The 19,507-nt window shown below is 40.3% G+C and overlaps 4 protein-coding genes and 1 long non-coding RNA gene across 16 annotated transcripts in view; 3 read left to right on the top strand and 2 right to left on the bottom strand.

Annotated features, from left to right (window-relative positions):
* The window catches only part of LOC122879371 (SPHK1 interactor, AKAP domain containing), a 128,945-nt gene extending 127,538 nt beyond the window's left edge, over window positions 1-1,407 (top strand). For all 6 annotated transcript variants that reach the window (XM_044203379.1, XM_044203381.1, XM_044203383.1 and 3 more), the window contains one exon: window positions 239-1,407. In XM_044203379.1, coding sequence (XP_044059314.1) covers window positions 239-391 — 153 coding nt within the window. In that variant the 3' untranslated portion in view covers window positions 392-1,407. The remainder of the gene's footprint in view (window positions 1-238) is intronic.
* Window positions 799-11,534, bottom strand: daw1 (dynein assembly factor with WDR repeat domains 1). 3 transcript variants are annotated; one of them, XM_044203403.1, is made up of 13 exons: window positions 11,108-11,534; window positions 10,083-10,155; window positions 9,177-9,321; window positions 8,513-8,571; window positions 8,283-8,405; window positions 8,049-8,148; window positions 7,652-7,759; window positions 6,935-7,041; window positions 6,686-6,788; window positions 6,088-6,202; window positions 5,728-5,804; window positions 2,692-2,854; window positions 799-2,566 (listed from the first exon to the last, which is right to left on the bottom strand). In XM_044203403.1, the coding sequence occupies exons 1-13, from the start codon at window positions 11,274-11,276 to the stop codon at window positions 2,532-2,534; spliced, it is 1,377 nt and encodes a 458-aa protein (XP_044059338.1). In that variant the 5' UTR covers window positions 11,277-11,534; the 3' UTR covers window positions 799-2,531. The 3 variants fall into 3 exon arrangements, with proteins under 3 accessions (XP_044059338.1, XP_044059339.1, XP_044059340.1); XM_044203404.1 differs by lacking the exon at window positions 11,108-11,534 and adding an exon at window positions 10,465-10,644; XM_044203405.1 differs by lacking the exons at window positions 8,049-8,148; window positions 8,283-8,405; window positions 8,513-8,571 and having other exon boundaries at window positions 11,108-11,276.
* slc19a3b (solute carrier family 19 member 3b) lies at window positions 10,701-16,274 on the top strand. 3 transcript variants are annotated; one of them, XM_044203401.1, is made up of 9 exons: window positions 10,701-10,924; window positions 11,620-11,683; window positions 11,910-12,089; window positions 12,409-12,574; window positions 12,837-13,152; window positions 13,390-13,541; window positions 14,939-15,131; window positions 15,663-15,804; window positions 16,046-16,274. In XM_044203401.1, exons 1-9 carry the CDS (start codon window positions 10,917-10,919, stop codon window positions 16,196-16,198), a joined length of 1,374 nt encoding a protein of 457 aa, XP_044059336.1. In that variant the 5' UTR covers window positions 10,701-10,916; the 3' UTR covers window positions 16,199-16,274. The 3 variants fall into 3 exon arrangements, with proteins under 3 accessions (XP_044059336.1, XP_044059337.1, XP_044059334.1); XM_044203402.1 differs by lacking the exons at window positions 10,701-10,924; window positions 15,663-15,804 and adding an exon at window positions 15,863-15,946 and having other exon boundaries at window positions 11,534-11,683; XM_044203399.1 differs by lacking the exon at window positions 10,701-10,924 and having other exon boundaries at window positions 11,534-11,683.
* Window positions 11,970-17,361, bottom strand: LOC122879379. Of its 3 annotated transcripts, none has more exons than XR_006378693.1 (3): window positions 17,225-17,361; window positions 16,673-16,831; window positions 11,970-12,102 (listed from the first exon to the last, which is right to left on the bottom strand). It is a non-coding gene; the product is annotated as an uncharacterized LOC122879379 (long non-coding RNA). The 3 variants fall into 3 exon arrangements; XR_006378691.1 differs by lacking the exon at window positions 11,970-12,102 and adding an exon at window positions 13,548-14,983; XR_006378692.1 differs by lacking the exon at window positions 11,970-12,102 and adding an exon at window positions 15,980-16,113.
* slc19a3a (solute carrier family 19 member 3a) lies at window positions 16,700-19,504 on the top strand. The gene is made up of 7 exons (XM_044203398.1): window positions 16,700-16,846; window positions 17,186-17,421; window positions 17,540-18,095; window positions 18,246-18,324; window positions 18,596-18,788; window positions 18,906-19,047; window positions 19,171-19,504. Exons 1-7 carry the CDS (start codon window positions 16,700-16,702, stop codon window positions 19,309-19,311), a joined length of 1,494 nt encoding a protein of 497 aa, XP_044059333.1. The 3' UTR covers window positions 19,312-19,504.
* Window positions 19,505-19,507: the final 3 nt, after the last annotated feature.

Genomic DNA, 19,507 nt, shown 5'->3' with positions numbered 1-19,507 from the left:
AAAAACAGGAATCTTTTTATAAAATTCCCATCATATGTGGGTATCTTTTAAATTTTATGTAACACCTCTCCCCTCCCGCTGTTGCAAACATTTTTTAATACACTTTAGTGTATGATTTGACCTGTCACTGCTTTTTAGATAATATTTTAGCAATTGTTAGAAGCTTTTTAAAGCAAAGTGCTGAAGTTGATGACTATGTATTTATTGTTGGATTCATTACGTATGTGTCTTCTCTCAGTTCCAGAGGGTGGTCCATCTGATGTCTCAGAAAGCATGGCGGATTGCAGACTTGTTCAGCGCTGTGGTTCAGTTCTGTAAGATACACGAGAAAGAGGAAGAGGAGGGCCGTTCTCTGTCCAGCCTGTTTGATTGGCTGTTGGAGACCCTGTAGGGCGGACTAGCTTCCTCATACTGCAAACAAAAACACACATGCTCAGTCATTCACTCACACTTCTAACATGTCCGTCCTGTCTCATCGCACCAAGTGTCTCCTACTGCAAGCTGAAAGCACAAACGCAATCAGCATACTTGAGAAATTCATACACCTCAATCTGTCCATGGAAGTTGTGTTTTTTGTCTGTTCGTAGCCATGAATGGACTAGTCTCCCTTTAATAAAAGCATGTTTTTGTTTTCAGATTCACCTCTCTAGTGAGACACACACAAACACAGAGCAAACTGTAGGGGTTGGACATTCCTGATGGGAATGAACCAGCCTTCGAGAGATTATAGTCAGCAGGTTTTAACTGCTCCAGATTATATATAAATATATATCTTTACAGATTCTCACAACCAAATTATGTGCTTAAGTATTTGTTTATTCCAAATGCACACACACAAAGCAAAGTACCAATGGAAGATAGGAAAATCAGGTTAAATTCTCCCCACAAGTCAATATGCTCAAACCTTTTGTATCAAAACTACTTTGTAAAAGAGGCTATGTAAGGAAATGTAAGCCCAGAAAAAGCTCTTTCACTTTCTTATGATGGCCACTTAGAAGATCACATTTGCTTAAAGTAAGCAAAATATCCATATCTTTGTTGTGTTCATTGGCCAACATATCACCTCTGTTGTGACCCTGATATTCAGTTCTAAGTGTGTTTATCTTGTTAATGTTACTTGAGAACTGATTATTTTGGATAGCTGTACTGTATATACTGTAGATTTGGAACTGCTGCACCTTGGAGTAGTGGACTGCTCTCTTTAGCTTTTACTATATCAGAAAGACAGAGTAAGAAGGTTTGTAATGTTGAATTTGTATGTGAATTTGGTCTGTTTATTTCTCTATTTAGTGGTTCTCTAGTGTTACATCAGCATTGGGAAAAAAAGCACAGCTGTTAACTCTGTCACGGTAGAACTGAATGTATTTATCTTTTGACATCAATAAATTTCTGTGATGTGAAATACAAGCAGTCTTGATCATTCATAACATGCAGCAGAAAGGCAACTGAACACTGTTTAGTTACACATTTAGCCACATCAGTATTACAATGTATTGCCTGGTTTTCCCAAAAGCATGTCACAGATGCAGTGAGACTGTAAAACAACAGCCATATGATCTTTGGGGAAGTTCATCACAGTTGAATACCAGCTAGGGAGCTACAGAATAAACATTCATTATTGTATTTTGCTTTCAGAAAATACTGCTTAGTACACATCACAGAAACATACAAGGCAGTGGGAACAGAAATATCATTATATCATATATCATTATATTTACCTTTGTTAGCTGATAATGGGTTCATGAAGATGAAACCTAGGTAAACATTTACAGTAATGCTCATGTATGAATATGATTAAATATAAAGATTTGAGTGCTGCAAAATTTCAGATGTTTACAGCTCTCTACACAGCTTAATTTAGAACCAGTAATCTTTACAAATCATATTCAGACCTTATGTTTACAACAAGCTTGAAAGAACTAGTCCAACATTTGGAAAATATGCATACTTACTGTCTTGCCAAGCGTTAGATGAGAAAATTGAGACCACTCTCATGTCTGTCTGTTAAATAGGAGCCAGAAGATGATTAGCTTAGCCTAGCATAACAACTAGAGGCAGGGGGAAACAGCTACAGTAGCCTGGCTTTGTCTAAAGTTTAAAAATCCACCTAGCTCGTTTGTTTAATTTGCAACCCAAACAGAAAAGTAAAAACAACAAGTTGTGTTTTTTACTGGGGAGTTATTTGCTCTGTGCTCTCTAGCTGTGTCCCGCTGTTTCCAGTCTTTATGCTAAGCTAAGCTAATCACCTCCTGGCTTTAGCTCCAAACTTGATGCACAGACATCAAAGTGCTATTGGTGTTCTCATAATACTCTCAGCAAGAAAGTGTGTGTCCCAAAATGTCGAGCTATTCCAAAAACATAGTTGGAAGAATTCAAACTAATTGAGATGACATTTTATGAGCAAAGTACCTCCACAGTAAACAAAAAGCTAGGTCTACTGGTCAAGCCCAGTACAAAGTTAGTACAGTCAGGGAACAAGTGAAGCGTTGTTGTGTCCATTTAGATGAGCCTCTACATGTATAAGGGAAGGGTCAGTACCAGATCCGGCATGTGTTATCTTTGCTGCCTGCAGGAGAGCACAAACACAAACAGGTGGCTGCACAGAAGGACACAGCTGCACGCTTTTCATCTAAAATGCGCAATTAAGCATTTGTGATGGCTTTTTTTTTTTTTTGGGGGGGCAGTGTATACCTGTAATGATAGTGTCACCCTCATAGTTGAAGACACTGGAGAAGATCTCGTCGGTGTGCCCCTCCAGGACTTGCAGACAGACTCCAGACTGAACATCCCACAGACGAGCTGTCTTGTCTGAGCTGGCAGTCAGGACCCTGCTGCCCTGGGGGCTGAAACAGATCTACCAAGAGAGGCAGAGTTATTGAGAAGTGTGTGTGGGTGTGGGTGTGTGCTATATGAGCAATAGAGTGAGCAAGAGACGGTGCTGAATAAGAGATTATGCCAGAAGTGGTTGAAATGACAGAGGGAGGGTAAAATGAGGGAGTTTAGAACACTTGCACCACGTCAGCAGCATTATTCCACAAAGGTCATTCAACTTTAAATACTTAAGAAGGATAAAGGCACCAGTGGCACTACTTAGTGAAGAGTTTTTCCAGTAGAGCATTATGAAAATCATGGCTGAAGTTGATTGTGTTAGATCCCGGCCTTATCGCTCCCTGAATGGTTTTGTATCCCCATAGTGAGGTAAAAGAATAGATGATTAAATGAAGCTGGCTCTATATGGCAATGAAAGTAAAGTATGTTTTTATTAAAACTCTAAACTGAGCACCAAGGAACGACCCTAGACAGGAAATGGAGACTGACTAGGGAAGAAGCTGACAAAGATAGAAGACCGGAGGAAGAAGATGAAAGTGGAAGCTATGACAGGTACAGAAATGGAATAAAAACTGTTTGAAATGGACAGAGAAAGGAAGGAGGTATAATAAAGTTGTTTCCCAATTCCATATTACATACTAAATCTAACCTCATTTCCTAAATAATGGGTTCACACTGCAAAAGTTAGAAAATGATTTATACTCAAAGTTGTCAGTATAAAATTTCTTGATTTTTGAGTGTGCTGTTGATGGATGCTATGTAACCTGAGGTACCATGTTCTTTGGTACAACTCTTGATTTTCCCCTGTTTTTTTTTTTAAAGCATCTGTGTTGGCTTCAGTGCAGAGTTAGATACACTCATCTACTTAATCAAATTTCCAAATTGCCACTTGCTCTGCACATAGATAGAGTGGGTACAGAAAATGAATGGATGAACTGGGCAATAATGTGTGGTCATAGAGGTGTGTGTTTGTAATTTTATCCACCATTGCTTCAGTCTCTTCTTCATCACATGGTCACTAGGTTGTAGTCATGGGCATGTGGCATGCTAGAAGGCTGTTTAACCTTCGCCATATTGTTTGTAAAAGAAAAAAACCCCTCAAGTCTTGTATAAAACATATGCAAAGCCATCTTTGGTAGATCTTTATATGAAGTGCATTAGGTGCTCAGTTTAACTTTAAGGTAACAATTTTAGGACCAAAAATAACTTTCTACCAGCCATCTTGTTTCTTCCCCTTCAGCTTTGAAGCAATGTACTGTAAATGTGCTCAAGAAATTTCAGGACAATGTGACATTTGGATTATAAAAAATCTTCTGTGGAAATGTGTCATTTTGGCCTGAGTTAAGTGCAAGCATAAAGCTAATGGAGTGTTGAAGATGGGAAAGATTCCTCTTACTAACAGGGACAAAACATTTGAAAACAAAAGGTCTTGTGCATTCCTGTCATGAGATGCTATGTAGAGTAGAATCCACATAGAAACATGCATACAGGTCTTTAGAATTAGAGCCATTTCATTAACGTCCATCATTTATACTTCCCAGATTTAAAACAGGAATAGGCAGCATGGTGGATTAACTACAGGAGGGACTGAGACATATTGAAAATAAAGGTTAAAGCATACAGAGCGAAACACTGAAATAGAGGGAGAGACCAATAGGAAAAAAACAAAACATGGTCATGGTTAAGAAGCATGGGGCGGAGGGGGAGAGGTGTCCTGTTAGGGAGAGATTAGTGTCATAATCCTCTGAAATGAGCCTCCATCCAGCCTATTTATTACTGACTGCCTGATGTGTTTCAGTAAACAGAGGTAACTTCCCAGTCCCTCATACACACAACCCCTCTGAGCCAGAGCCTGCAGGACACACACACACACACTCATGCAGAGCAAGACACCTGGAAAATGGTAAATGGATAAAATCACTCCACTTAAATTACAAGGTCAATGCAGGGTCAAACAAACACACACACCTTATGCCACAGTATGTGTTTGTTTGACTCAACTAATGACAGGCCATGTTACACTGGGTCAAAGGTTTTTTGAGGATGTGTGCAACATTTAGTTCAAAGGCTAATAACACATGGTCAGACCATGCTCACTTATGGTCAGGGATGACAGATGGTATTTGTACACTGACAATCCAGTATGGAACCCAGAGATTCAATTAGTCAGATCAACGGAAACATCACTACAGTCCTACTTGTCCTGCTTGCCGAGCTTTACCATGTGACACATAAGCACAAAACAGCCTGAAGCCTGGACTCCTATCCCTCCACTTCAGCGTCACGCTTTATTCCATGTTAACAAGGAGGGTAGAGGCAATAACTTATTTACAACACTGTCCAGGAGAGCTGCAGCTAGAGACTGAGGGTTAATGTTACACAAAAATAATAATACTCCCAAACAAGTCTGGGAGATGATGTTCTAATTAGAGTTTCATACATGAGGATTATAAATGGGTAAAATGTTATTTTCTGTTGTTGTGTCTGTTAATATCAAAAGTTGACAGGAAATAAATGTGGCCCATCCCGTTTCCTTAATTTCCTAGCCATAAACACAATTCTGAGGAAATAGTCTATAGAGAACTGAGGTCCTGACTCACTTCTGTGCTACTCTCTGTTCCACTAGCCTTCATTTCACAATGTATGACTATGAAAAGCTGAAACATGAGCAAAGATTTTGTTACTTTATAGCTCTTGATAGCCTTAGAGAGACACAGTTGCACTAATCTAATGGGATATATTCATAGTTGCAGAATGCTAAATTGTGATATCTTTGTTAAAATGAGAAGGGCTTTAAATTTTACAAGTTAGAACAATAGAAAATACCTATTAATCTTATCAGAGAGACAAAATACTAAAAAAAATAAATAAAAAAATGTAAAAAATCCACTGACTTACCTTGGAGATCTCTCCGTCATGGCCCTCCAGGGTCACAAGACACTGATGTGTGGTTGCACTGAACACTCGCGCTGTACCTGACAGAAACGGGGACAGGCAGGGTTGTTAGTGTACATGAATTGTTTTTTTTTACATGTCAAAATGTTGATTTTGTTGCATTTAGGCCTCAGGAAAGCAAATATACATAACAAGTAAAACATCTGGAGGACTTATGGCATTAGAAAAAAAATTACATTTTTGCAATTTTTAAGTAAACCTCAGGCATGTGATTGCTGGAGAGGGTGATGAAAAAGTGGAAATGTATAAAAATACGAAATCCCAAATAAGAAAACTAGTATATATAAATAAATAAATACACACCATCAGCAGAAGCAGTAGCAATGAGCTGACCACTTAAATCGAAACACACATCTAACACCTCTTCTTTGTGTCCAACTAGGGTGGCCACACACTTCCCACCGACTGCCTCCCACAACTGTAAATACACATAACACAAAACACATAATTATACATACACAGAGGCAGGAAACACACACGCACAAAGGGACACACGTACATGTAAACAAACACATAAACATAATGTGCATGTAGCTGTTAGCTGTCTTAAGTGGCTTTATTTAAACCATCTCCCCTAGAGGAATGCAGTGAGGTGGATAATTCTTACTTGTGAGCATGACTCATCTTGGCATAATTAAGGAATTAGGATTTAATATTTCTCCTGTAAATGATGGAGACCTTAGAGACAGGAGGTGGGGAGTGACAGAGAGTGGGAAATGGAGGAGGGTGAATATGAATGACAAGAGCCATTCATCTTAAATACCTTGTCTTGTGCTATGAATGACTAACTATTGCTGTGGCCAAAAAATATAATTTCAGTCTGTAAAGAGACGTTTTGGTAAAATACATAATACTTAAAATACTACTATACACAAAGGTGTTTGGGCTGATGATAGTTCACCTTGCATGTTTTGTCCATGGAGCCTGTGACTATGAGGGAGCAATCCCAGTTAAACTGAACATTGCTGATTTCCCCCCTGTGACCAGTCAGAGTGTGGACACGTCTGTGAAAAACAGAAAAAGCAGCAATGAGTCACTTGTGCACTCTTGTATGCAGAATCTATAGGTGTTGCATGCACTATGCAGTATAATTGATGACACACATGCACAAATTGATACAAACATTGCAATAACAAGGATGATGTCTGACCTTCCTGAAGCAACATCCCATATAGCAACTGTGTGGTCAAAGGAGCCAGTGACAAGTTGATTTCCCACTGTGTTAAAGCACAGAGAGAGGACTTCTGCAGTGTGACCCTGGATGAAATCAGAAAGAAAGCATTATCCCTCACTGTTTAATTTATTTTCTCTTTTAAACCCCCTCTCTTTCTCTCCTGCTACAGTATATCCCTGTGTGGATAAAAAATGCACATCAAAGATGTAATATTATTTATTAAAATAAACATACAGACTTAAGCCTTAAAGGTAGGTTGTTAAATTCTTGAAACAAAATTCTGCGCTCAATTGACTGCTGTCAGCATGATCGCTTCTTCATGGTGTGAAGTACTAAAAGAACAGAGAGAGCTGCAGAGGGTTGCTTCTTATGGAGACAGAGTCAGCCAACCAACCAGTCACACCATTCACCCACGTGCAGTCTGCACATCAAAGAGAGCTAACTACTCCCCTCAGAATGGGTTATCAGTGCCTTATTAAAGAGTACAGTTATATTCCCCATCAGATCAAGGGTGGATATGTGGGGTAGAAAAGGCACTGGCCATCATCAGGGGTAACAATGCTCAATTTAGGAATAATTACTCTTACACGTGAATGAAAAGTTAATCAATGCATTATTAATGAATGGATGTGATACCAGAAAAAAGAGCAAGAGAGGCATTGGGATATAGTAAGTAAAGAAAATATATCTCACAGTCAGAGTGGCCACCTCCTCCCCAGTCTCCACATCCCACAGTTTGGCAGTGGCATCCATGCTGCCTGTGGCCACCAGTGTACTCTGGGGGTTGAACGCCAGGCACACCTACACAATACAAAGCACTCTTTTACAGTCACTAGTGTTGGATTCTGCTACAAAGCCAAAAAGGATTTGGTAGACTTTTTTATTATCTAAGCATTAAACATAGTTCCAAAGTAAAACCATTAAACTATGCAATTTAAATGCTTAGTTGGCCTTGAGCCCTACTGAAGGCACTTGGTCCTGCAGCGTGATAATATGCATAAATACTGACTATGTACAGTAGACTATCGCATCTGAAGCAACAATTGACTAAAAACAACAGTTAACAGTTCAAATAGATTGTCATACATACTATTTCTGCCACGTGTCCGCGAAAGGTATAAAAACATTTGCCCGTCTCAGCACACCACAGTTTGCAGGTCTTATCAAAAGAGCCGGTGGCAATCTTGTCTCTAAGTTTCAGAAAGATAAAATAAAGCAAAAAAGAAATTATGAAAAGCCCATTTGAAAGGCTAAATACTTAATCTGTGTCAAATAGAGCAATGTTCTCAGATACTATGAAAGTTTTGCTGAAACCGCTCATTACCCATAGGGGTTGTTGAATGCAATTGCATACACCACATTTCTGTGACCCTCTAGCGTGTGCAGTTCTGTCCCTGAGGCTGTGTCCCAAACTCTACATGTCCTGTCATAGCTCCCAGTAATAAACCTGCAGAGTGTTCGAGAGAAGAGTAAAGAACAATACAACAAACAAAAACACATAGTGTATCCTGAACTCCAAAGTGCCAGACTTTTGTGTGTTGCAGATAAACCTACCTTGACCCTGATTTGTCAAAGGCAACATTTGTCAGTGGCAGTATGTGTGCCTTAAGCTCCTACATAGAAAGACCAGAGAAAGATTACAAAATATAACCTCCAAGGCAATATAATTATTTACTATATTCATCTTTAAGATTACCTACGTAATACCCATATATAATTACTCTGACTTTGATATAATGGGAAGACCTCTCTCTCCTGGCCCACCAGTGGTGGAAGGATTTTCTCTTCTTATGCAGAACAGCAGTCTCTCACCAGTTTTAGACACAGGCAGAAAACATCCATATCCTCTGACCTCCAGCCACATAACGAACCCTCACCTCTTCCTTAACACACTAATAGACTCATAAAGCACCTGTTATTATCAGGTTATTAGACTGTTGGCATGCTGACTTGGCTTTTAATTCTAAGACTTAGTAACCTAACCACTGCTGCTCTCTAGTGCCTCTTTGGTGCACTGGCTAATTTCACTACTCAAACTCGTAACTTTCCACAGATGTAAATAACATTTACAAAGAGCAAAAAGCAGGGAGCTAATATGCTGTTGTAATTAGCTGATGTTGCCAAACATTTTATCACCCCAAATCTACGTAGATGTCATGCCACTGTGTTGATTTATATATTATTGGCTAGTAATGTAAGTATGAGTCCAGCGTCTGACCTTGAAGAAACAGAACCTGTGGTGGTCCTGTTGGCCCTGTTTCTGCTGAAGTCGAATGATCAGCTGTTTGACCTGATCAGCCCGGGACTCTGTGATCAGAGGCTCAGATTGCCTGATTTCTGCCAACAACTCATCTGGGTTTGTTCTGCATGGTGGGAAAATGCAATTTTCACACAAACACATTTTTACACTTAAAATCACCTGATGGTGATAATTTAAAAAGTGATAACGAGAAAAATTACATGCAAAATAATAATAATCATTTCAGTAAATCTTAGAGTTATTTTTTTTTAAATTACAAACATATAAATGAGACACTGTTTGGATCGAAATACAGCTTAAGAGGCTCTTTACCCAAATATATGCACACTACTCCTTCTCTTGTTGCTTTAAGTACACTTATGAGTGCCAATATGAGAGGAGCTGAACTGATTCACTTTGTTATCCCCAAAGGAAAATTGATTTGTAGTGTGGTATCTAAAAGAACTTTCTCATTTAAAAAAATGTCACACTCGCATCAGAAACATTACTTAACATGTAAACCGGATTCATGGTACTACAACTTTACTACATCAGTATAACTTCACCCTACATGCAACAAGGTTAAATAGTGTAAAGGGTGTTCGCTAGCGTTAAGTGTTTTAAGTGTATCACATTCATAACAGCGGAAATGTAGATTAGTAGTCTGGTGATCAACACCAAGCCTCATATGGAGTGCTGGGGGCACTATAGTACTATAGATAGTGCTATTTGGATATATGTCTGATATGTTTAGTAATAAAATATTTGTAAGAGATGAAAAACAACAACACTCCTACAGAAGGGTTATTATGAAATTACACCGTTATCAGTTAGCCAGTGTTGTTAGCTAACTTGAATAAATATTATCTTATACAACTCACGCACCCTGGAGTCAAATCCAAAAGGTCGATTGATTTGGTCCTCAAATATCCTCCTTTGTCATATTCCAAGATTATACCTGATAGCAGAAAAACGAATTAACTCAGGAAAGGCCACTCACGCCGGCTGAATTGAAAAGAACAGCGGTAACGATAGCTTTAACAGTTCGGTAAAGTTAAAGATATTCACAGATTTGAACTTCCCGAATCAATAACTCCTAAGCAAAACAGCTAACCAGCATTATGGTTTTGGAGCTAGCTAGCTATAGTGCTAGAGTTAGCCTGCAGCAAGTTGTTGTCAAAGTTGAAAATATTCCTCTATACCAGTGGCATATTCCCTTGAAAAAAACTAACGTTACAGTTTGGACAAATTCAATTATTTGTATTACCTGGTGGATAATATCTGAGAAGGAACCGCTTGAGTTTCATACTGCCATGTATTCGGGCCACTTTACATCACCTATCAACAAACCGTTGCTATGGCGACAGACTCGCGGCACATGCCCGCGTGCACTCACTACGCATGCGTAGTACGAACATAAACAAACGTCTCCAGAACCTGAATGACACGTCGGTTAAAACAAATAACTAAGCTAGGATGTTATTTACTGTTCCTATATGTTCACATCCTGAGGGCATTACACAAGGAAGCGATGCAGTATCACGCTCTATAGTAACGTTATATTGGCAGGGGTGCCCCTAGTAATCTTGGGCCCTTGCATAATTCAGGCTCTGGCCTGAATTTCTGAGTTTTCCAAGAGTTTTTTGCTAGTAGTCAGTGATGTATTTTATGGCTAGACAAGTATACGCGGAATAAACAGAGTTTTGCTATGAATTTCCCATGACCAGGTCAGTCCAGCTGCTGAATGCTTTGGGAGACTCCCGTACAACTTGGGTTTGGGTTGATTTTCGTGAATAGCTGTTTTTGCACTTAAATGTTATATCACTGCTTTCTACAGCTGTTTACTTAACTCTTTTATACAGTTAGAGAATTGATCAAACACTTTCTAATAACTTATTATTAATAAATACCTTTTCCTTTATGCTGGTGAGGGGAAGTCATCTTATCCCCAGGCTCAGTTTGCCTGCCTCTGCCTAACAATAAGAAGTTTGATTTCTCTCTGTTAAATTGTCTCCCTTCTTGTTTGATGTAATTTATTACAGACAAGAGGATTGTACTGATACCTGAAGAAAGTCTCATTTCATACCTCTCAGCTATCCTTCTGTTTCCTAACAGGTCAAAGTCTATCACTCATACACTGTGACTAAGGCACAAGCAGATCATAAAGATTGTGTGTGTATATTCTAGCTACTGATGAATACTGAAAGCTTTGAGAACAATCAATGCATTTAAGGGATCGCCCAGGTGGTCAGACTTCAAATTATGACCAAGGTGCTCAGATAGCGCTCATGGGAATATAAACCAAAGACGATCTCTGATTCTGCTGAGGTAAAAGCATGTGCGGTTGGGCCAAGCTGAAGTCATCTGGCTGGGTTTATCCCACCACAGTCCTGTCACTCTATGGGTTTTTTGCTAACTGCAGAGTAGCAGAGCCCTTCCTCACACCATACCTAATTGGACCACACAAGAACATCTCTGGAGAAGTGGTAAGAATGGCAGACACATACATACTGTTATGTACAAACATGTACACATAGAGTTACTCTACAGCCTGTATACATCAAGTCCTGTGTCATTTATTAGAAGCACCTATCTGAGACCAACCACTCATCAGTTGTGACTGACAATGAGATATGCATGCCATGGACAAGAGACAGAAACAGTGTACCTGGATCAGCATTCTTGTTCTCTGGTGCTTGTTGTTTCCCACAGGTGACCAACTACTTGTTCCCTATCTGGACGTACTCCTACCTCGCCTTCCTGTTTCCTGTCTTCCTCTTGACTGACTTCCTGAGGCATAAGCCCCTCATTATGGTACAGGGGCTCTCCTTGGTCACCAACTACGTCCTGCTCTGCTTTGCCCCGGGTCTGCCTGCTATGATCTTCCTTCAGGTCCACTGAAAGACTGATAAAAATAATTGAAAACAGTTGAATAGTAATAATGTTCCTCATGAAACACTTCAGTTTTATTCAGAATAATCAAAGCTGCAGCATTTATAATAATTCAGAAAAGCACTTGGTGTTATTAAAAACCAAAAATATCTTATTTAGATAATGCAAAACACTATTGTCCTGCTGTTCACAGGTATAATACAGTATTGCTGCATATTACCCAAGAAGAATTTCTAAAGATAGAATGTAATGCATTACTGGTACAAGGTGCTTTATCATTGGCTGCAGTCTCTTTAAAACTGTTCCGTCCCATCAACAGGTCAACTATGCTGTGGTGACTTCCACAGAGGTGGCCTACTTTTCCTACATTTACAGCGTGATTCCAGTTGAGAATTACCAAAGAGCCACTGGTTACCTGCGCAGTACCATGCTGGCTGGATATACAATTGGTGCCAGCCTGGGCCAAGTGCTCATCTCCCTGGCAGGTAGGGCTTCCTAGCCTATAATAAATACTGATTACATTTAAAAAAATATTTGATAAATATTGTATTTATATATTTTCTCCACATTAAGATGAAGAATACTCATCAAGACAGATAATAAATATCTCCTAATACAAAAAGTCTCAAAATCTGCCTTGACGGCATGCATAACAAAATTAACTGCAAAGAAATTATGAAGGAACTGCACTGAACTCTGCTTCAAATTTTGAACAAGCACTAATGAAGCATGAACTCTAATCAACAGGAGTGGACTACTTCTACATAAATGCTATCACTCTGGGGATTGTAAGCATGGCATTTCTCGTCTCCTTCTGGTTGCCCATGCCCCAGAGGAGCCTGTTCTTCAAAGGGAAAACGGCTGCAGCTGTGGGCTCGCAGTCCCAACAGGAGGGGCCGCTGGGAGCCGACGAGCCTGAGGAGCCAGTGATGGATAAGAATGAAGCTGGCTCAGGGAAAGAGAAGATGGAGCATAATGGCAGTGCTGGCTGGTGCAGCCGGGAAAATGTGGTCACTGCGGGCCATCTACTTTGGCAAAGCTTCAGGGGGGCGTATTCTTCCAGGTATTTTCTTTTTCTGATTTTACACGTCACACTTCTGCTGAGCACACACCTTTTGCACATTTTGTCCTGTATCTAGGTTTAATGTATTATACTGCTGCAAATGAAATGATCATTCATTTTGGTGGTTGTCTATAATATAATAATATATAATTTATTTAGTAGCACTTTTTAGATGGTAGAAATAGCCTTCTAATTACAATCATGATCATAATTGTTTTAATAATGCCCACCATGCAGGCATTTAATCTACTGGTCCCTGTGGTGGGCTCTGGCCACAGCTGGCTACGTGCAGGTTTTCAACTACATCCAGCTGATGTGGGACCACATAGAACCATCTGCCACATCATCCATCTACAATGGAGGTGTAGAGGCTGCATGCTCTCTTGTGGGTAAGTCAGTATGTGTGTGTGTGTGTGTGTGTGTGTGTGTGTGTAAGAAAGAAAACCATACAGAAAGAGAAAGAGAAAAACTATATTTTGTGGTTCCCATTTCTGGTAAGATCATACTTGAGCTACTTCAGTCTGATTCAGTATCAACATGTACAGTACTTAAAGGATAAGTCTGGTGATATTCTTTATTTTTCTTAATGTCAACAAATCCCATGATATAGCTCATTCCTCTGTGCCATATTAAAAACACACCAATTAGCCACACTGTTGCACTGGTATGTTCCGTCATTACAATGAATGTGGGCACTGTGGTTTATTTTGAGTTGTCCCACATACACCATCCCATTCATTGCTGAAAATCTGGTTCCTAAGAGAGAAAAAAAACACAATTTACTCCTGTTTGAGTAATATTTGCCAAGAACTGTTTTAGGGAATTATTTAGCCTATATTTAAATATATAGAAAGAATATATTTGCTACCCATTTGTGAAGATTTACGTCTTCAATGGAAAAGAATGGGCTTGGGGCTGAATGCCACAGGGTATGGAAGTCAGAAAGTATTGAGAGACAGAGTAACATATCGTTGGTTTTGGTCTTTTTATGGGATTTGTTGACAATAACAGAAATATAGAATATCGCCAGCTTTATCCTTTATGTAAATATTACCTTCCAAAAGCATTTTCATCGAAACAGGACATTAAAAAAAAAAGCAGAATAATGTGCACACATTTAAAGAAAGAGTGAAAGTTGCTTTTGGACAGTGTAAAATCAAAGAAGAACAAAAATTTGACAGAAGCAGGGGATGATCACCACATTGAGAACAGGAATCAGGAGCAAAATTAACACGGCAGGGAGCAGAAGTTTGCAGCACAATCACATTATATAGAGCAAAATAAAATTTAACAATGTTATTAAAAGCTGCCATGTCTGATGGCACATAGACCTATAAAAACTTGCAATTAAAAGAAAACAACCATGCCATTCTTGGTTTTATAGGATGCCTGATTAAATGGAAAATGTTTATTGATTTTGAAAGGGAATAGCAGCACCATGGTCCTGTTGGCTTATGCTCAACCTGGCTCAGCATGAGAAGAAGAGTAATTGCTTCAATTAAGGAGATAGAGTTAGGAGGTAATGGATTCTCTGATTATTGCTGATCATTGATTCCAGGAGTCAGGTGGAAGTGGTTCATCATAATAGCCAGGTGCTGCGGAGGCCAGCAAAGGCCTTTGCACGAAGTTTTGTTTAGAGGCTGCATTGTCCTTTGTACCAACGTTCAAGGAAAGAAATGTTGTTAGGATTAATGAATGATTCACAACAAGGCTGCACAGGCACAGTGGAGGTGTTGTCCACTGGAATGACAGATTAATCACTTCATCTTTCTCCTCCGCGGGCCAGGTGCTGCAGCGGCCTTCTCCGTGGGCCACATCAAGGTGACCTGGGCTGTGTGGGGAGAGCTGGCATTAGGGTTGTTCTCAGCCGTAGGGACTGGTGCAGTGTTTCTGATGGCGCTCACCAGCAGTATCTGGGCATGCTATGCTGGTTATGTCATATTCAAGTCCTGCTACATGCTTCTCATCACCATCACAACGTAAGTTCACTGCAGAATATCTCCGACCAAACTTTTATTCTGCAGCGTTACTGTGGGTTCCTCTCTGTAGATGAAGGAACAGCAGAGCACAAAGCCTGAGGTAACCTACTCACCTCCTAACAGGAATAGGAAGATCCTGGAGTAATTTTATCTCTAAAACAAGGTGGTTTTGAATTAGGGTTGCAACTACAGGTTATTTTCATTATTGACTAATCTGTTGGTTTTCCATTAAATGATTAATCAGAAAGTGTCTGACCAACATTCCAAAACCCCTAAGATATTCAATTTACAAAGACATACAATAAAAAAGAGTGAAACTACTCATTTAAGAAGCTGGCACCAGCTAATGTTTGGCATTTGTGCTTGAGAAGTGACCCAAGTGACTAATCAACTATCAAAATAGTTGCTGAATAGTTTTCTGTTAAACCACTAATTGTATCAGCTCTGTTTTACATTGTTTGTAAATATCTATGACAGTCTGAGCGTATAGCATAGTTCTCTCAGAAATGATAAGCACCGTCTCATTTTTAGATTTCAGATCGCATCCAACCTCTCCATGGAGTGCTATGCTTTGACGTTCGGGATCAACACTTTTGTAGCCCTCTCGCTGCAGACCTTCATTACAGGCATTGTTGTTGATGAAGCTGCACTGGGACTGGACATCGTGACGCAGGTATGTCTGTACACAGGCTTACATATTAATTAAATACTTTTTTTTATTTTAATTGCAGAACACAGGTATTTAACACTGACAACCTCTGGGTGAACTCACTCCGTGTCAAGAATGTAACCAGCATAAGCTTTCTGACTAAAATGTGAGGACGGGGTGGCACCTGGTGGATATCATTCACTGTTGCATGCAGACATGTTTGATGAGGATTGATCCATAGCATGATTCAAATGTTTCTCTGCAGTTCATCATCTACGGCAGCTACTATGCTGTCATCTCGGTGCTGTTTCTGGTTCGAGGGACCTACACCGCCTGTGTAAGACAACGCAGTCCTGAGCAAAGAGAAACCAAGGAGCAAGAGTCCAGCGTGGAGGTGATCTCTGCTGAACGTTTCTGACCGAGGTCAACAAACCGTATAGTCTTGATCTGTTCCATTTGTTTATGGGGAATAAAATAATCATACATCAACAGCATTACTGTTCTCTAATGAGTGTAAAACTGAGCATCTTATTGCCTCCAAAATAGTGTCCATAGATACAACAACGGCCTTTGTTGCTGACTGACCCATGGGTGTTTTCTATATTATCTCTACAATGTGTTATCTCTACATTAATCTACTGAGGAAGTCAAAGAGCACAATAAAGCTGCAATTATTACTGATTATGAAAGTATGAAGATAAAGTCCTGAGATTTGTCTGGTTAGTTAGTGACACGTGTATCTTAGCTTGAGCTGGACCGTCACCAAGGTTGTGCTGCTCTTTGACCGGGTTGCTGATTGACAAACCAAGTTCAACGGTTAAGACAACCATAGCTATTTCCCACAAGGAGGAGAGACGGAAAGAGTAGCACGCCACAGAACATATATACACACCTGAAACAGGTAGAAGACCGGCAGAAGATGGAGGCAGTGAGGAGGTGGAGGGCAGACTGGAGGTATCCCACTACTCTGCTGTGCATGTATGGATTCTTCAGCACAGTTAAGCCCCTGGAGCCTTTTCTCATCCCATACTTGACAGGACCGGACAAGAATCTGACGACAGAACAGGTATAAAAAGCAAAGACAAATGACTTAAGCAAATCATGAATCAGAAAAATCTAATAATTTAACATCTCAGTTTGCCTTGTCAGTTTTTACAAACAACGCCTAATGCACTTACTTTTTTGTACTTGCAGAAATTATATTTACATGTTAAATCATGACAAAACAACAAGTTGGTGAATCACAGTAAAGAGTTAAATACAGTCTTTATTACTTGCATGGTAAAAATCCAATCATGATTATAAAACCTGAATTATTGCTATGAAGCAATACAGTTCCTGTCTTACATGCAATGGCCTTTTCACATTTAGGCTATTTATTTATCTATTGGTGTTTCTTCATCAGGTAAACAATCAAATTTTCCCAGTGTGGACGTACTCCTACCTGTCTGTGCTGGTGCCCGTGTTCCTGCTGACTGACTGGCTGCGTTACAAGCCTGTGGTGGTGTTCCAGTGTGTCACCCTCTTCGTCACCACAGCAATGCTACTCTGGACGCGAAGTGTAGCAGCCATGCAGGTCACGCAGTTCTTCTACGGGGTGGTGACAGCCAGCGATGTGGCCTATTTCTCCTACATCTACAGGTCATGTACTGTAGCTCAAAGGGCAGAGCAAGGCGCCAGTCCTGCCAGTTGTCAGGGGTTTGAATTTTGCGTTGTTGGGACAGACATGACATTTTGAATATGTTGTTGTTTATTGCAGTGTAGTAGATCTGAAGAGGTACCGGAAGGCCACCTCTTACAGCCGCAGTGTCCAGCTCCTGGGGTACACAGTGGGCTCTGTGCTGGGCCAGCTGATCGTCAGTTTCAACCTCATGTCCTACAACAACATCATGGTATTCACTCTAGTTCTCACCGCCGTCGCTCTACTCACTTCCTGCCTCCTGCCAATGCCACAGCATAGTATGTTCTTTCACCGCAGACAGAAAACAGCGACAGAGGGTACAAAGAGGCATGTAGGTGGGGCTGGAGATGCAATAGAGCACACAAGCGGATTAAATGTATCCCTGGAAGAAATAAGAGAGGAAAAGGTAGAGAAAAGAGAAGAAACAGAGGATGGAGCAGTAAAAGGCCTGGATGAAAAGGGGCCTATGGGTGAAGACTTTGAGGAGTCGGTTGGTGCAGGAAGCTGCAGCCAAGTCCTCCTCCAGCTGTGGAGGGACTTCCGCCAGTGCTATTCCTCCAGACAGCTGCTCTACTGGTCAGTGTGGTGGGCAATGGCCACCTGCGGCTACAACCAGACTGTCAACTATGTGCAGGTCAGTTGTGAAGGCAACAAATAAAAACGTGCAATTTAAAAAGCTACACACCTACTTTCTTTGTACATATCTATCAAGTGATCACTTTCATTTGTGTGTATGACCAGTGCCTCCAAATCACCTAAATGATCATTGCAATATGCCCTGCAGGTGCTGTGGGAGCATGCGCAACCTTCTCAGAACTTCAGCATCTACAACGGAGGTGTGGAGGCAGTGTCCAACCTGTTGGGTAAGCAACATCATATAAAGGTTTTCAGTGCAGAGTACGGACTAGGAAAAGAAAAAAAACCCCAAAACCAAATAGCACCCACAGTGTTAAGTGTCCCGCTATTGTGGCCACCATATGCTACTATTATACATGTACCATATTCAAAGTATATATTTGATTACAAAAGGGAAAAGACTTGACAGTTTTTGGTAATAGATCTCAAACCCATTTCCTCAGTGCTTATTCAATTGTCAGCTCTACCACAACTCTTCTGAATCAATGTGTTTTGCAGGTGCAGCAACAGCCTATGGTATAGGTTTCACTGAGGTGAGATGGGAACAGTGGGGAGAGCTGGCCCTGGGTGGTTTCTCTGGACTCGGGGCAGCAGCACTCTTCTTCATGACCTTCATCGGCAACATCTGGGTCTGCTACACTGGTTACGTCATTTTCAAGTGCCTGTACATGCTGCTGATAACAATAGCCATGTAAGAGTGTTATATGATTAAAGGGGTTGTTTTACCCCAAATGTCAGACCTAATTTTATTGCAGGCAGAACAGGGAAAAAGAACATTTAAATGAACAAAACACAATACTTTTCCTAGGTACCAGATTGCAGCTGACCTGTCAATGGAAAGATATGCACTGGTCTTCGGAGCAAACAACTTTGGAGCATTGGCTCTACAGACGATCATCACTTCTGTTGTGGTTGACAGTGGAGGACTGGGCTTGGGCATCATTCCTCAGGTGAGCCATCTGATCAGAAAATGTCAGTAAAGCCTTTGGTTGATGTAGCAGAAGTGTTTATATGTCCACTCATCACGGTTATAAATGCTTTTAAAATTGTGTGCTTTTTTTTTTTTTCCCCAGTTCACCATATATGCCAGCTACTTCTCAGTCATCGCTGTTGTTTTTACACTTCGGGGACTGTTTACCATTTGGAGAGCACACAGAATCAGCAAGGAGTCCACCCCTCCAGTCAAAAATGAACCTCCAGACTCTGACAAATAGATTCTGAATACATACCAGCTGAGCTAATCACTTGTGCTTTTGGTCCCCATGTGTCCAAGTGGTCACATGCCACTTTAAAAGCAAAAAAGCTTCAAATTACTGACTGCAACATCATGAATATAAATCTTTTTTTTTTTATACAAAACAAATATACAAGGTGTTCATACATCCATATAAATGAATGGTTTGGTCATTT

Source organism: Siniperca chuatsi, linkage group LG7 (genome assembly GCF_020085105.1).
Source record: "Siniperca chuatsi isolate FFG_IHB_CAS linkage group LG7, ASM2008510v1, whole genome shotgun sequence".
NCBI lineage: Eukaryota > Metazoa > Chordata > Actinopteri > Centrarchiformes > Sinipercidae > Siniperca > Siniperca chuatsi.
This window is presented reverse-complemented; position numbering and strand designations above follow the sequence as displayed.